This window comes from Hydra vulgaris, chromosome 09, assembly GCF_038396675.1.
Source record: "Hydra vulgaris chromosome 09, alternate assembly HydraT2T_AEP".
Taxonomy (NCBI): domain Eukaryota; kingdom Metazoa; phylum Cnidaria; class Hydrozoa; order Anthoathecata; family Hydridae; genus Hydra; species Hydra vulgaris.
In genome coordinates this window covers 45,882,501-45,901,614 of record NC_088928.1, presented here as the reverse complement: position 1 = coordinate 45,901,614, position 19,114 = coordinate 45,882,501, and the positions used below count along the sequence as shown (strand labels likewise).

Genomic DNA, 19,114 nt, shown 5'->3' with positions numbered 1-19,114 from the left:
TAGGTTTGAATCCACAGACTATTCTTTCATGTGCTGTCGTTTAGCACCACTTTACTCTATTGCCTTTCTCTTTGTTCTATATTGCTCTCCTTAATCTCAAGACTGCACTCTTTTTGATGTTATTTCTGATCATATTGACCAAGCCTTCTCTCTTTATCCATCAGCTAATGTAGTTGTTGTCGGTGACTTTAATGCTCACCACTCTGAATGGCTTGGCTCTAGTGTCAGTGACTCGGCAGGCATTAAAGCCCACAATTTTTGCCTTTCTCAATTCCTAACTCAAATAGTCAACTTTCCAACTTGCTTTCCTGACAACCCTAATCATTTACCTTCTCTACTCGACTTATGTCTTGTTTCTGATCCTAGACAGTGCTCAGTTTCTCCACATTCACCATTAGGTGCTTCTGATCACAGTTTGATCTCTCTAAAACTAATATCTCATTCTTCTTCATCACCTGAATACCCCTATTATTGAACCTCTTACAACTACAGTAAAGCAGACTGGGATTCTTTCCGTGATTTTCTATGTGATGGCCCTTGGGTAGAAATCTTTTATCTTCCTGTCGACAAATGTGCTTCTTTCATAACTTCGTGGATTCAGGCTGGCATGGAATCTTTTAATCCCTCTCGACGATTTCAGTTCAAGCCTCACTCTCCTCCATGGTTTTCCTCAAACTGTGCTGCTGCGATTGCCAATCGAAACCGCTACTTCCATATTTATCAGCAAAACAATCCTCCAGAAAACAGACGTCTGTTTATTACTGCTAGAAACAACTGTAAAAAGGTTTTGTTTAATACTAAAACCCGCTATTCTCAGGTCATGAAATCTCGTATTTCATCTCAAAAATTAGGTTCTCGTGACTTCTGGAGAATATTTAATAATATCAATAATAAGGGCAAATCTATAATTCCACCTCTCTTGTTTGGTTCAGACTTTGTCACCTCACCTAAAGACAAAGCCGAACTGTTTGCTAAAAACTTTTCATTAAGATCATCTCTTGATTCCACTAATTGCATTCTACCTGATATTGCCAACAAACAGGTTGATCCATTGCTTGACATTCATATCACTCCAGCATCTGTATCTAAAGTGATTTCCTGCCTAGACTCTTCTACAGCTTGTGGCCCAGACAACATACCTGTTATTGTCTTGCAGAAGTGTTCTCCGGAGCTGTCGTCTATACTCTCAAAACTATTCAACAAGTGCTTATCAGAGTCTTGTTTTCCAGCCTGCTGGAAAGCCGCGTCTGTTATTCCTATCTTCAAAAATTCTGGGGAGCAATCTGATTTGTCTAACAACCGTCCCATAAGTCTTCTTTCTTTCATAAGCAAGGTTTTTGAATCTTAAATCAACAAACACCTAATTTCTGATCTTGAATCTAATAACTTACTTTCTGACCATCAATATGGATTTCGATCTTCTCGTTCTACAGCTGATTTGCTAACAGTAATAACTGACAGGTTTTATTGTGCATTAGTTGAAGGTGGAGAGGTTAAGGCCATTGCTCTTGACATTTCAAAAGCGTTTGATAAAGTTTGGCATGCTGGTCTTCTCCATAAGCTTTCTTCTTATGGTGTATCCGGCAACATCTTTAAGATCATTGAATCCTTCCTTTCCAATCGTAGCATAAAAGTTGTCCTCAATGGACAACACTCTTCTTCTGATTCTGTAACTTTAGGGGTACCTCATGGTTCTATCCTTGGCCCTATACTCTTTTTAATTTACATTAACGATCTTACAGATATTCTCACATCTAAGATGGCATTGTTTTCTGATGATACTACCATTTATTCTTGTCGTGATAAAAAACTAACACCCTCTGATTGCTTTGAGGCGGCATTTGAGCTTGAAAGGATCTCACTTCTGCTATAGCATGGGGCTCACAGTGGCTGGTGAACTTTAATTCAGATAAAACTCAATTTTTTTCAGCCAATCGTTATCGCAATAATTTAGATCTTCCTATATTTATGAAAGGTGATGTACTCGATGAGTCACCTACTCTTCATCTTCTAGGATTAACTCCTACTTCCAATCTTTCTTGGAAAGCATATATCAAATCGGTTGCAAAATTAGCATCTGCTAAGGTTGCATCTCTTTATTGAGCTCGCCACTATCTTACTCTGGATTTTATTCTCTATCTCTATAAATCTCAAATCCGGCATTGTATGGAATACTGTTGTTATATCTGGGGCGGATCTTCTAATGATGCACTTTTTCTTTTAGACAAGGTGCAAAAACGCATTGTAAGCATAGTTGAACCTGCTCTTGCAGCCAACCTTCAACCATTATCACATCGTCGTAATGTTGCTTCTCTTTCTCTTTTCTACAAATACTATAATGGGCACTGCTCTAAAGACCTAGCGTCTCTTGTGCCATCTTCTAAAATTCATTCTCGTGTTACTCGTCATTCAATTAAGTGTCATCCTTTTTCTGTGACTGTTCCTAAGTGCTCTAAAAACGCTTATTCGTCTAGTTTTTTTCCTCGAACATCAGCTCTTTGGAATTCGCTTCCTTCATCTTGCTTTCCTGATTCATATAATTTGCAATCTTTTAAATCGTCTGTCAATCGTTATCTTGCTCTATAATCTTCATCTTTTCTCTTACAGTAACTTCCAACTTTAATAAGTGGCTGCTTGCAGCCTTGTTGGAAGCGAAGATGTTTAAAAAAAAAAAAAAGAAAAATATATATATATATATTTGCATACATATATATATATATATGTATATATATATATATATATATATATATATATATATATATATATATATATATATATATATATATATATGTATTTGTATGTATGTATATATATATGTGTATATATATATAAATATATATATATATATATATATATATATATATATATATATATATTACGTGAAAAAAGAAATAAATAGTATGATATATGATATATAAATAGTATATCTATCTATATATCCATATATCTATTTATATATATATATATATATATATATATATATATATATATATATATATATATATATATATATATACACACACATATATATACAATCAACTTCAAAAATTTTAGGTCAAGTCAACTGAAGTGATAATTCCATATAAATTAACTTAAATAAAAAATTTTGAATACTTTTTTAAAAACAAAGTTAGTTAAATGAAGGAAATAATAGAAATAAAAAAGAAATCATGATCCTCTATTTAAAAAAATATCATTCGATTAACATTTTAAACTTATAATTAATATGTTAGGAAAAAAATATGTTTTGGAATTACACAAAGGTCAAATCATTCAATTGCATAATGTAGATTGGTCTTTGTCTTGTACTTCCAAAAAAGCTGGATGTTGTAAAGCAACATTTCAATGGATGTAGTGAAGGACCATAGGTTATTAGTGAGTCAAATAGAGCAGAATTTAAACCTTAAACACTAGTGTATTGATACATTTGCTGTAATAATAAAGATAGAAAACCTTCTTCAAGGTGAATAACAAAAAAGCCATAAACAAGTTAAGTTGTGCTATGTAACTAATATGGTACAGAGATGACTTGAACCGGACTTTAGATCAAGGTGAATATAAAAAATTTTTCTCAAATTCTTTATTGTAATTCTCTTTAGTTGTTTAAAATGGTAAATAAATTAAATGAAGTAAAATCCATATAAAAACTTTTTGTTTTTTAAACAGAAAATCCATAGTAGCAGAAAATATATGAAAGTTGACAGTTATAAATGGTATTTTTGAAACATGACTTAAGAAAGCAAAAATCAAATTAAACACCCTTTTTTACATAAGTAACATTTATTTTTACAATAAATGGTAATACAAATTTGCTCTGCAACTGGATTTTCATTCCATTTTTTTTTGCGTAAAATCTATAGATCACCTAAAATTTTAGATCAAATTAAGCACAATTCCAATATTTTTCTTTTAGTTATAAATACCACAAATCTCTGCAGAAGAGCATTTAACCAGGAAGTTTACACCTTCTTACTTACCAATGTTACTTATTCGGTCAGAGCTAACCTCATTACTCTTGGTTCTGAGTCAGAACTCTAACCACTACAGCCCGGCTGCTTTGTTAAATGTCAAATTACATGTCAAATACTCAAGTTTATTTTGAGTTAATATTCAAAACAGAGAATGCAAAACATAAATAAAATGATCAAAAAATATGTAAATTAGTGAGTACCAGCTCAATAAAAATTTACTATTTCTTTTTCCTTCAATTTATTGCCAAATCCATTTCTTACGGCTCGTGATATGTTCTATGCTTTTTCTTTGCATGTAAGTACTTCTTCTCTATCAGCCTAATTCAGAAATTGCCAAAGTTATTGAAATTTTCCCTTTTAAACCATAATGTTAGAAACCTTTTAATACTCTTTGTGTTCATCATTAAAATGAATAATAGCTGAATTACACAAAATAATTATAACAACAATGTAATTCTAAGACAAACAGTTTTCTGCAGATGAAAGTTTTGTAAATAATATAAAGTACATAATGCACAACACCATCGATCAATTCTAACTAACCAGTTTATTTATCTGTCTGAGTAATGTTTGCATATTCAAATTGGTATTTAGACCAGTAAATATGTAGCATATACAACCATGTGATTGTCGAGAGTTAAAATAAAGTACAAAAGTACATAATGAAAGAAAAGTTAAGAATAATATTTAGTTGACAGTAAGATTAATATTTAGTTGACGATAAGTAGGATGTTGCTACGGACTCTGATATAAGTAAGATTTATATACTATACTATAAGTATAACTATATATATATATATATATATATATATATATATATATATATATATATATATATATATATATATATATATATATATATATATATATATATATATATATATATATGTATATATATATGTATATATATATATATATATATATATATATACATATATATATATATATATATATATATATATATATATATATATATATATATATATATATATATATATATATATATATATATATATATATATATATATTTATATTTGTATAACAATGTTATTAGTACTTTACCTGCTTTTCAAACCAACATTGACTGAAAGCATCTGTTCCATGTCTTTAGGATAACCAGCAATAACAATCACTAGTTTATAATTAGGATCTGTCATTGCAGCAATCAAAGTACTTATAGCCTCTTCTCCATAATGATTTTTGCCCAACTCATAAGCTTCATCAATAAATAGTATTCCCCCTCTAGCAGCATCTAATTTATCTTTGACTCGTTTTTTAGTTTGCCCAACAAACTCTCCTTCAAAATAAAAGTAAAAGATATAAAATTTACCCACATTTAATCATAACACTTGTGTGAGTAAATGTGTGTGTACAGTGTGTACATTTATATATATATTTATATATATATATATATATATATATATATATATATATATATATATATATATATGTATATATATATATGTATATATATATATATATATATATACATGTATACAGTGTATACATACATTTATATTATACATATGTATACAGTGTATCCAAAATTTTAAACATTACCAATGTTTGAAAATTTTTTTCAAAATGCTAGTGATGTGTCTAAAGTAGGGTGGGGGTTGGCAGGACTTTGGACACATATACATTAATATGGACATAAATATATAAATATGCAAATAAATAAATATGCATTTCAATCATGATGGTTTTACTTTTCATATTTAAGTTGTTGCAATTTGTACTAATCCAAATAGCACTTTAAATAAATCATGTCTAAAAAACGAGACCTTTTGTCTGTAGAAACTGGCAATGCAAGCACTACACCTGCATGGGCAATGAATACAGATTTTACATTAGTCCTTATAAATCTAATAAAAGAGATTTTTTTTATAAAACTTTACCTCATAACCAAATACTTCACCTCATAACCACCATATCATATATAAACCTTAGATTTACTTTCTTTTTGCTTTTTAAATTTAATTAAATAAATTAAAAGCAATACCTGTTAAACCAAGACCTGAAGTCTCTTCAACATGATTTCTTGGTAATAATTCTAAATCAAAAAGTATTTCTGCCATAACTCTTGCTACAGTGGTTTTACCAGTACCTGGAGCTCCTTGAAATACAAAATGTCCTAATTCTGGTCGATCTTTTGAGCTTTCTGTTTGTGCAACCTGAAAAGTATTTTTAATTTCTATGAGTTGCTGTCGAATATTTTCTACTCTATATAATTTATTCAAAGGTGCAAACGGATCACTGCCTTTAACTTTTTCTGTATATACATCGCCTATGTCAGAAGAAATTAGGTCAATCATGCCTCCTGAAGTCAAAGGTCGATATGATGCTTTGGCTAAAGCAGCACGAATCACATTATCTATTGCACCTGCATTACCAAAGTTTGCTTGTGCGCGTTGTTTTTCCAACAATTTTAAAATGGCTTTAGAAACCTATATTTAAAAGAAAAAAATTAGATCCTGTCACAAATATTGTTAAAACAGTTAAAAAATAAGATAGTACAATATTATCTTGCCTCCATGGACATCTGTATATTTTCTTTTTTACAAACACCTTTTAGAATATCAAACAACTCAGATTCATCGTAGTCTTCAAAGATAAAAGCATAATCCATAGCAAAACGCCTAGCTAATCCTGGATTTTGCTCACGAAGCATTTCACGCATTTGAGGTTCATAACCAAGTAACAAAACAGCAATATCATCACTTTCTGTATTTTGCACTTTCTCAACCAATACATCAAGCACCTAAAAGAAAGTTTTAGAGTAAAATATAATCCTTGAAATTAATTTAAAAAAAAGTTTCTCAAACTGTTTTTTTTTTAATGCTCATACTGCATAAAAAAAAACTAATTATAAAATAAATCTAATTATAACATAATTCTTTAGGAAAAAATAAAATAGCTTTTTTCATAAAAAGAACATTATAGCCAGTTATTTAAATCACATATCGTTTTATTATTTTAAACCTTATGAAGGATGTTTCTTCAGTTTGTAACATAATACTTAGTCATAGAATTTCTACAATAATAAATTTTGAGATGTATTATCTGCTGTTTTACATAAATATTTAGTTAAATAAACATAATATAAAGTGGAGAGTAATCTTACTTCTTTACCATACAACTTGTCGTTCAAGTTGTAAGCTTCATCAATCACAAGAACTTTGCCTCGAGCTTTCTCAATCATGGCATTTGTTTTTTTTGGAGATTCTCCAACATGTGATCCAACAAAATCACTAGCTGTAGACATAACTACATCTCCAATTGATAAGAAGTTCAACTCTTTTAATAAACGCCCATAGAGTTTAGCGCAAGTAGTCTTTCCAGTTCCTGGATTGCCAAGAAATAAACGGTTAAGCATTATAGGCAATGTTTTTTTGCCCATTAGTTGAAGTGTAAAGTTATTTTTACAGATCTCAATTAACTGATTGACACTTTTTTTTACTGCTTTCCAACCTATTTTTTCATCAAATTCTTTCAAAATTGCTTTCAGTTTTGGGTTCTCTAATGGCGATTCACCAACAACATCTTCAATATTTATAATCAACTTTGATGGATTAAAGTTTTCTCGTGCCATTGCAACTTGGATTGCTTTTTCAACCTCTTTACGAACTGCTCGAGCATTGCCAAATCCTTTCTTACCAGACATTTTTGCAAGACGTTTAGATACCACAGTTGAAACGCTGTCATCACAAACAAATTTACGCTTTTCTATTTCACCATTCCAGATTGTTTTCAGTTCACTTTCATCAAAATCTTCAAAGTGCACTATTTCAAAGCGACTTTTTATTCCTTCATTATATGAGAAGAGTTTCTCATTCATATCATCCTCATAGCCAGCTAAAATAATTGAAAGATGTTCACGATCATTCTCAGAAATCACTAACAATTCTGAAACAATTTGTTTTCCTTGCGAATCACCCTTTGGATCCAGATCGTATGCCTCATCTATAAATAAAACACCATTTTTAGCAGATGCAGCTAGACTACGAAATTTATCGGGACCATCATCTTTTAATTTCTGAGCTGAAGACTCAACAAAAGTGTTAGATAATCTTAGACCACTATCTTTAAGAATTTCTGCAAGTAATCGTGCCACTGTAGTTTTACCGGAACCCTAAAGTATAAAATATAAATATTATTTTCATATTATTGCATATATATACAATATTGTTTTATACAAATTAAAGCATTTTTTACATAAAAAAATTAAAAACTGATAAAAAAAATCCAATTGAAAGCGCTTCAGTTTTCTAATTGCAAAATTGTTGAAAAAGTTAAATTAAATTAAGATTAACGAATAAGTGATGTTCACCCTAAATGTATAAAGTTCTAATAGTACAGTAGCAGCCACTTGTTTCTCACATGTTTATTTATGTTTATTCTCAAACTTTTTTTGTGTTGGGTTTGAATGTACATTGTAAATGTGTGAAGTTATTGCATCACATTAATGCACATTGAGTTCAATTTGCATTAATATTTTCAATGAACACACACACTTTAAAACTTTAACAGAGCAGTCACACAGTTTCATTTTTTAATAATGAATTAGAGGTAGCTTATATTTCATAATACCATTAAAAAGAATAAAATTGATTAAAAATCTATATTTTTAAAAAGATGTATAAAACATTTGGACAAATCAATAAAATTTTTATTCAAGTTGTTCAAAGATCTGTTAAATTTTTGCTAACATAAATTAAAAAAAAAAACTCAAGAGATATTGTAACAGTATATTAAAAGTTCTTAACAACACCAGTTTTTCATAATAAAAAAAAAAGTACTCTTTATAAGTTTACCATTTCTTAAAAAGATAAATAGATATAAGATAAGTAAATATGCAAGGTTTTGTAAAAAATTTGGCTCTCTTGCATTGATATTTTTAATTTTAATTTATGCTGCATAAATTAAAATTAAAGTACATCACGCATAAATTATGTGTGACTTACTTTGTTACAAATATAACTTCTTTATTTAACAATATGCAAACTCTACTGTTTAAACATACTTTCACTTTAGTAAAAAAATTCAACCAAAAATATTTTCTATAAAATCAACTTATAATTTTCTCCCTTGCAAGTTCTCAGAAGAGTGGAATTTTTTACTCTTGTAACGAAACTAGTGAACGCTATTTGTCGCGCCCAAAAGGTCATTTACAGGCATGTTTAATGGGTGCAGAGTGATTGTTCTGCTTTATCACAAGGCCTGATATATATATACATACACATGCATACGTATATGTATATATACATATATATACATACATATATGTATATATATGTATATGTATATGAATACATATATGTATATATATACACAGATATATTTAATCCATTTATTTTTTCGCATTCCATAAAATGTGAAAAATTTACAATAATATTTTATAAACTCACATAAATAAGGTTAGGTGTCACTCATATAGTTTAAAAACTAGTCAATGGAGTGACAACTAAAAAAAAAACAAAAAAAAAAAACAGGTACAAAAAAAAATAATTAAATAAAACAAAGAAAGAATTTAAATTAAAACAAAGAGAAAAAAAAAAAGAGATAAGAAAAGAGAATAAAGCGCTAATAAATAAAGATAACATTAATATATGCAAAAGTAATGATATAATATAAATAATAATAATAAAAATAATAATAATAATAATAGAATTAATAACAATAATAAAAATAATAATAATAATATGAATAAAAAAACATTACAAATAGTAACTATAATATGATAACTTTACTAAAAAATATAACTAATGATAAAAACTATGGTTAAAAAAATTATAGTAAAGTTTATAACTATGATAGAAATTATTAAAATAAACATTTACAAAAAGTTATGACAATAACCATAAAACTATCAATACAATGGAATCACTATCATTACAAATAATATTGATAAGGCTTCCAAAACAAAGATAAATTAATGATATTAGTAATAATATTAGTAGAGTTCAAAAAGACAGTATAAAATAAAAGTAATAATAGTTTTATAAATACAGTAATATAAAAAAAGCAATAATATTAAAAGATAAAATTAATATTCATTCAATATATACTCTAATAAATGTTTCTTAATTTAGTTTCAATTGAAAAGAAGAATGTTGGTAATGAAAGGGTGTTTAGTTAAAATCTATTTTATTTTATAAATGGAGTTATTTGGTTCCAATGAGAAATACATTGATGTTTTATAGAAAGCTTCCCATATTTGATAGTGTTGAAAAAGATAGTGTGCAAGTTTTTCAGTATTTTAAGTGTAATATTTGTGTGTCACTTGTTTTAATAAAAAAACTATTAAACAAGTTTGGTAGTTTATTTTGAAGAAAATCAAATACATACAAAATAAAATAAATTATTAAACAAATTAAAAAAATTATTAAACGAATTTAATAGTTTATTTTGAAGAATATCAAACATAAAAAATATATACATGCATATATGTACACTAGGGTGTTTCAAAAAAAGATCATGTCTCAAAAAAAAAAAGTCCTAGCTTATCATTTGCCCAGACCATAATTTAGTAATAAAACTTTTTTTTTTACCTTTTCGAAAATCCTAAGGGTTCCTTCAGGGGGAAAAGGGGGTAATTTTAGGGGCGTTTTGTACCATTTTTAAAACAGTTTGTTGGAAGTATTAAAATAAAAATAATTTTTTTTTTTTTTTTTTTATGCTTGACTTTTTTAATTTAAACTAAATAAGCTTTATTCTCAAAAAAAATTTTAAATTTATAAAAATTGTTTAAACCCTAAAATTCATGAATATTTAGCAAAGCTCATTAAAATACAAAATATTCTCGAAATATTCTTAAAACTCATAAAAGTACATCACATTTTTGATTAATTTTTAATACAGTACTATATTGATTTGTTACTTAAAATCAGCTTCAGGATTTATTCTGGGAAAAGAGAGGGCCTGGACTGGCAAAGAACTTTTTTTTGTAATCAATAGTGAAAACCATACGGTTTTTTCTCTAAAAAAAAAAAAAAAAAAAAATTATTAAATTATAAAAATAATAAAGTTTCTTTTAAATTAAAATACAGTAATCCCAGTAAAATTTATGATCTATTGAAAAATTCTCTATTGTCTTTTGAAAAAGTGGTATTAACATAAAAAATGTATCATAAGAAACTAGACTTTATTTGAGTTGGTACTAGCGACTTTTTCATAATCTATTTTTTTCCTTCCTTTTCTGTTTTTCTTATAATTATTTGTAAAGAGAAAAGTTTCCTGCCTTTTTTCCTAAGAATATGCTATATTAGGTCTTGAATTAACTTAACTGCCCTCTCAGAGCAGTCATCAACAACATCAAATTCCTTGACTGTTGCTCTAAATTCTAGGTAAAAATTGTTGAACTTCCAAACTCTGGCGGAGTTGTCATCCATTGAGCTTCTGCCTTGCCTAATGCCATGTCAAAAACTAGCCACAACTTTACTGTTATTAATGGAATCACTTTAGGAGGCTCATCTTTACTGAAGTTGAGGCTATTCAATATAGTTTGGTCCATTACCTGGTGCTCCTAAGGAAAACTATCACTTGGACATCTTAGTAAACGATACAATTTTTTGGCAATATCACCACATTCCCTACATTCTTCATCTGCTAAGGCAAAAATTACCAAAGTGGGATCTAGATACCAATTATGTCTGAGAAAAGAGCTTGCAACAGCTTGAGATCCATGTAGATTCCATTCCTCAAACCTTTTCATTTCCCTGTAAGCTTTCATATCCCAATAAAAATATTAATTTACATTTTGAATCACTTTAATCAATAATGAGCTTTCTAATTTATTAAAAAAAAGTTAAAGGACTGATACCTGTGTTGGTGCCAAAGAACTTAACTCTACTTTTAGAAACTATTCTGTACAGACCAGAAGCTCAATTACATGATGTCAACATGCAATCAACAAAAATAAACATTGAGCTTGTTGAATTAATTTCATGCAAGTATTTTTATATTTTTGTATTTGCTGAAGTTGTGTCAAAATAGTGATATTTAACCTCATCTTTTAATCCAAAAAATTCCATAAATTCTACAATAGCTTGCTTTAAAATACACCCTGAACAAAAATCTATTGGAGAAATGCCAAGTAGTTCTATTTTTGCATCAACCCTTACCATAACTGCAATTTTATCTTTTTTAAATTGCTTTCCCTCCATTAATTCATTACCTATTTTTTTTATCAAAGTGTATAACCATTAGTGAATCTGATGATATTACAATGTTTTTTATGCATTCTTTTATTTCGTTAGCCCTGAAAGATATAATGTTCTTTGCAGCTCTATAAGATGTAAATTTAGAACAATTAAAGTTTGCTACAGAACCACCAGCCATGACAATAACACTACTAATCAATGCTGTATGTTGGTGGGGTGTTAAACTTTTTCCCACTGCAGTATGAGCAGTTGACTTAAGAATATTTTTAGAAAGAAGAACAGAATTTCAAACATTAGGATGCACATTAAAATCAAAGTCAACATCTGTTTCTTTGCCTGATTCGTCACTAGTGTAATAGCAGAACTTAGATAATCTAAATCATTCTACTTATATAACTCTACTGATGGGTCTTTATTTAACTTTGATGTGCTTTTTTCACTTGTTACTACAGAATACTGATACTTTTTATCTCTACCTCCAAGACATCTTTTTCTTTTACGAAACTGGTCTTATAAGACAGCAATATCTCCTTTTTTATTTCATTTTTCTCATTTTCTCTTCTAATATTTTCTCAAACATAACATGACAATGGTGTGTTTGAGAAACTTGATTTCCAATCCAATACACTATATTAATATGTTCTTTAAACAAATATTTTTTTATTTTTTTTTATTTAGCAGAATTTGTTCTGTATCTTTGATCTTTTAATTTCATCCACTCCTTCAGCAGATGCTCAATTTTAACCCTGTAAAAATATTATTTAACAGTATAATTATGGATTAAGCATGGAAAAAAAATATTTTAGAGCTTATTGAAATTATTACTTTAGCTTTTGCATTGGAAGCACTCTAAATCCACCAAGTATCCAAGGAACCATTAGTTTCAACAGTATGTAGCAGTCAGACTGATCTACTGGACAATTAGGTCAATATTGAATGATTTCTTTAGCAGTAGGAAATATTTTTTCTTGGAAGTTTTTTGATTAACTTTTTAACTAAAAGTATTTTATCATAACTAATTCTTCTGACTTTTTTTTTCGTTAGCATTTGACAAATTTTTAAAATATATAATCATAAAATAAATTCAATATAAAATATATTTCAAGAAAACATATTATTTACTAAGAAAGTTTATAACTTTATATTAAAAAATGAAAAAAAATGTACTGTTTAGCAACTTTTTTATTTGTTACACATTTATGGATTTCAGGGTTTTTTGAAACAATTTTTCAACTTTTTTTCAGAGTAGAGTATTTTATTTTGATTAAATAAGTCTTAACAAACATAAAAGGTAAACGAAAAAATCAAAAATTTTAACGCCAAGACTTCCTACAAACATTTTTAAAAATGGCACAAAGTGCCCAACAAATTACACCTTTTACCCCATTTTACACCATTAAAACATTTTGCCCCATTTTACGCCATTAAAAGGAAATAAAACACTTCCATGTGTGCCTGTATCCAGGAGACTGTATTTGAGGGGTAATTATCAGTGGAACAAAGGAAGACATAAGACAAAGAACTCTCTTAAAGAAAATCATGAAAAAAATTCCATTCAGGTTTAAGTTAATAGTAACAATCACAATAATAGAATGATTATAAACAAGATTTATTTTTTAGATCAGAACATTGGTCAAATTTATCAAAATAAGAACAAGTAAAAACTGAACACAAGCTAGAGTTTTTAAGACACAAAACAAGAAGTGTAAGTTGTCTGGAAAGTTAAGGTGAAAGTGTGATTATGGTTGCCAGAAAGTTTAGGTAGAAGTGTGTAACGTTTTGTTTAATATTTCAATAATAATTACAATTTACTCATGCAGAATTTGGTTCCACAAAAACATGTTAAAAGAAAAAAGTGTTGCAAGTTATAAAACCACTTACTAAACTTGTACAGAAATATAAGAGCAAGTAAAATTTGAAAGTAAAAGAATTGTACATTTGAAAAGCAAATGCAAAATTTGTACATTCAAAAAGCAAGTGAAAGAAACGTACATTTGAAAAATATAAGATTTTTACATGACACATGTTAAAATGACACAAACTGCATTATGCTAGAATTTACACGAAGTTTGTCTAAATTTAACTTTTTAACGTACCTATGCATACTTTTTTCAATTTTTTTTTTTAATTTTAAACTAATTTATTTTAGAGTAATCTATGATCACTGAATTCAGCTTGGAAATTTATTGTATTTTATTACATCATTTATTTATATTCGTTTTTTTTATTTATTTAGAATTTTTCTTTTTATTATCTTTATTTATGTAACTTTTTATTTATTTTGATGTTTAAATTGGAAAGATTAACTCTAATTAAGTCCTGTTTAGCTAATTACAATTATGTTCAAGTACATATTAAACAACCAAAAAAACAAAGCTTTTCACAAATATGTTTATTTTGGGGATTTGATTAAGTCTTTAGGTATATTCACTAAACTAATGTTTTGTCAATAAAATGATGTTTAATATAAAAAAAAAAACATGATATAAAATAGATCAAATAGATTTTGTTTTTATTTAAAAAAATGCAAAAAAAATGCAGAAAAAAAAAAAGGAATAAACACATTGTTAAAACCAACTAAGATTGTAAACAATAAGCAAAAAATAACAACATCTACAACAAAACACAAAACACATATATAAAAAAAAAAAGACTAAATACATTGTAAAAACCAACTTGGAAGGTTATAAAATACATTGAATAAAAAACCAATTTAAAGAAAAATTATAAAAAGAGTAAATTGAAGAAAAATCAAAATATTGTACTTCAACTTAATATAATTCGAAAATTTAAAAATCAACATAACTTACTGCATTGCCAAGAAAACAAAAATTCAAAGTTTTTACATTAGCAGATTTTGCCTCCTGAGAAAACTGTGAAAACTTTAAAGAAAACTTAAACAGATCAACTGCAAATTCTTTAACTTTCTGTAAGCCAGTCATTTTAACAAGTGCATCCATAGCTTTAGAAGCAACTCTTTCTCGATCTTTTAATTTATTCCATTTTGATATTAGATCAGTTAGATTATTCTCAGTGAGTGTAAGCTGCAAAGGAGAACTATGTTCAACATTAACTAATCTTATCTCGTTGTCTTCACACCATGATTTTAAAGCATTAGGATGTAATTTTGAAAACTTGTTTAAAAGTTCTTTACTATCCACAAGGTTTTGCTCATTATAAGCAATGCGAGCTTTTGCAAGAAGAAACAAAGGGTTTAATGTAGTTTTGCTTTTTTTGACATGAGTGATGTATTTATCTAGCTCAACTTTAGCATCTTTAAAGCACTCAAGTTTACAGTATTCTAGTGACATTAGTAAATTTATCTCAGGATAATCATTTTGGGTTAAAAGATTTTTTAAGTAGTTTATTCCAGAAAACAAAGGAACTGGATTATCAGATGAACTGAAAAAGTATTATAAAAATCATGTAAAAAAATAAATTCTTGAATATTTAATAAAAGAAAAACTAATCTTATTTACCTTTCAACAATTATTTTTACTATTATATACTTTGATCAAGCTTGCTCTTTTACCTTAAATATCTTTTATAAGACATAGTTTAAAAACCCTTCTTATAAAATGATAAGGTCTACATATAAAATGAAGTAAAATTATATGGATAGTTTATAATTATAACATAACCTAACAATGATGCATACAGCATGGCAATGATAATTAAACAGCTATTATGGATAGTTTTAAAATACTTCAACTTAAAGTGAATCTTAAAAATCAAACAAATCAGGTATAAACAATTTTTCTATACTTATATAACATTTTATACTTTAATTCTTATCTTAATCTAAAATTGTAATGATTATTAAACTTGACTGACTAAATTGATTTTTTTCAGAAGTTTATAAGATTCTTATAATTTATTTACTTTTTTTTTGTTTTATTTTAATTTGTTTGTTATCTTTGGCATTAAGTCCTTTTTTGAAAGCACTCCAAGACAATATTTGATTATGACTCCATCTTTGCAAACCTTAAAAAATATTATCTAACTTTGTAATAAAATGTTACAAAATAATAATTTGATTTTAAAATATAGAAACTTTTGAGTACTTACCTAAGTTTGTTTTCCTTTTTGCTCAAAAATAACAAAAGAGAGAGAGAAAAACTATAGATATTGTCTACCTTTTAAAGTTATGAAAAAAATTTTATAATATAATTAAATTTATAAAATTTTAAAGGCTTTGGTAGCCATTGCGCAAACTGATATTTATCAGGGGTTTGGATAATAGTACCTGCCTAAATAATTCTTAAAATACTCGCTTGAAATGTGTTGAATAATTACTATTGGTATAAAAAGTTAAAAAAACATGTAAAAATAGACTTAAAAATATGTGGAACAATGGACTTACTATGACCCATATAACATGTGTCATGGTAACTATGATTGTTTTTATACTTTTTCAATTTCAATAATTTATAGTGATTTTAAGTGGGAGAAAATAAAAAGCTTTGGTTTTGAGTTAACAAATATTGTTCAATACTTAATTGTTAACTTCTTTTTTTTAAATTGTAAGCTTCTATAAAAATACAGAGACAGGCTTAATATTTTTTTTCTTTACTATGTTCATATTAAGTTTCCTTTTAAGTTTATTAGAACCCTTGCCTCATTAGTAGCGACCGCAGCTGATATTTGACCAGGGCAGGGGCCAGCTTTGTTACGCTGCCAACATCATTTATATAAACTTCCCCAAAACATTTGATAAAGCTCCTTATCAATACTTGCTACACAAACTGAGGTCACTTAGTATATGAGGTGCATTTATGCAGTGGTTGAATTGGCTCTAGTAAGCGACATACGCTTATATCCATAAAATGCATGCATAAAGCGAATCTTAGAAGCTTTTATTCCTTCTAGAATAAAAGTTTGCAAGCTTTTATTCCTTTTCTTCAAAATTTGAGCAGTTGCTTTATAACACATTAATCAATTTTTTACCTTTTTTACAAAAACATCTCTTATTATCAAAAATATCTTCCTTATGAACAAATCTCCTTTTATTATTCCAAGAAGCCAATGTAAAAAGGTCCTGTCTGATGTTAAGCTCTATTATTTTTAGTTTACTATACCTTGCATCTCATCTCAAATGTTAGGTCCTAGAAACTTTTGGTTAATCTTCAACAGTGTCATTAACTAAATTAAGTCTAACATTTAATCTCTAATTCATGGTTTTGATCTTTTTGCTTCTCCCCATAATAAAGCAGAGTTATTTGCAAAGAAATCTTACTCTAATTTGACTCTAAAATCTAATGGCCATACTTTCCCTGCCAGTTAAATAGATTGACCCATTGTTAATATACCAATACTAAAGTTAATTCTCAATTAAACACTCATACACTTTGTGCTCCAGACAAGAATTCCATTATAGTCTAAAAGAGGTGTTCTCCAGAACTCTCTTCAATATTTTGCTAAACTTTTAAAAAGTGCAAAATAAATGGTTTCAATTTTTCAAAACTCAAAAAAACAATTTGACCTCTCCAACTATCCTAAAATTAGTCTTCATTCTGTTATTAGCTTCATTAAATAAAGATTTTGAGATTATAAAATTGTTTATTTCTAACTACAGTATTAAAGTTATTCTTGAAGGCCTACACTCTTTTTTTATTTCAAGTAAATTTAAGGGTACCACAAGGTTCTATCTTTGTTCCTGTTTTGTTTCTTATCTACAATAACTATCTTTATAAAAATTTTACATCAAAAGTGGCTCTATTTGCTGACAACTCAACTTTACACCCTTGTCATGACAAGGGTATAAAGTTGGAAATCTTTACTTTTGATTGCTTTGAACGAGCAGCCCATTTTTAATCTGATCTCTCTTCTGTAACAGTTTAAGGCTGCAGTGGCTAATGGATTTAAATTCTGGACTTTGAATCTGCAATTTTTGTTAGACGACAAAACTCATTTACATACAGCAAAAAAATATTGCAATAATGTTGGCATTCCTATATTGATGATTAACAACCTTCTTAATCTCAGACAATGATTAAAAGCACTTTGTAAATGTAATTAGACCTGCTTTATCTGCTAAGCACGAGCCACTCTCCAATTGTTATAAGGTTGCATTTGTTTTTTTTCTCTACAAATACTATCATGGTTAACACTCAAAAAAACCTATTATCTCTATTACAATAAACCAAAATTCATTCTTGTTCAGCTTTTTATTCAACAAGTTGTATTATTTACTGTATCTGTCCCTTTATGCTATAAAAACTTTTATTAATATAAATCACATCAAAAAACCTTGTAACTCCTATCCATCTTCATGTTTTCCTTCTTTATACAGTTTACAAAACTTTAAGTCTTCAGTTAACCCTTTCCTACTATTTTAACTTATTCTCTTTTTTAATGTAACTCATAACTTAATAGTGTTTCCTTGCAACTTTGCTGGAAGTAAATTAGAGTTTGAATATAAATAAATTTATGCCAGTGTTTAATAAACAGTAAATATAAGTTTAAAATTATAATATACAAAGTACTATAATTTTTTTTTCTTTCCATGACTGACCAACCCTGCTGACTCTTTTAATTTTTCTAGGGCTGGGGCCAAGTTTGAAAAAAGTCTCATTTTTAGCCTGGGCGGAGGCCCCAGTAACTTCCTAATTGAATCAAAGTGTGGCGTTAAGATTGCAAACAAGGTGTAGCCATGAAAGGATATAAATAAAATTGGGTACCTGTTTTAAGTGGAGCTTCACAAGAATCAGTTCTAGGACCATTATTATTTGTCCTTTTTATCAATGACCTTCCAAACAATATTGCACATCACATCAAATTATATGTAGATGATAGCAAAATCATTGACATCATCAAATCTGAAGGAGACTTTTTAATTTAACAAGATGACATAAACAGAGACGTGGAGTGGTCAAGAATTAGGTGCATGCCTTTCAATTTGGCAAAGTGCAAATACACATAGGCCATAGAATTAAAAGGTCAACACAATAATATTCAATGTGCAGCAAAGACGAATCTCGA

The 19,114-nt window shown here is 27.9% G+C and overlaps 1 protein-coding gene across 4 annotated transcripts in view; it reads right to left on the bottom strand.

The window, feature by feature from the left end:
* The window catches only part of LOC136084823 (uncharacterized), a 174,261-nt gene that overhangs the window by 17,546 nt on the left and 137,601 nt on the right, over positions 1-19,114 (bottom strand). For all 4 annotated transcript variants that reach the window (XM_065805866.1, XM_065805867.1, XM_065805868.1 and 1 more), the window contains 5 exons: positions 14,944-15,535; positions 7,096-8,103; positions 6,502-6,732; positions 5,974-6,418; positions 5,034-5,268 (listed from right to left, as the gene is read on the bottom strand). In XM_065805866.1, the coding sequence (XP_065661938.1) occupies positions 5,034-5,268; positions 5,974-6,418; positions 6,502-6,732; positions 7,096-8,103; positions 14,944-15,535 (2,511 nt within the window). The remainder of the gene's footprint in view (positions 1-5,033; positions 5,269-5,973; positions 6,419-6,501; positions 6,733-7,095; positions 8,104-14,943; positions 15,536-19,114) is intronic.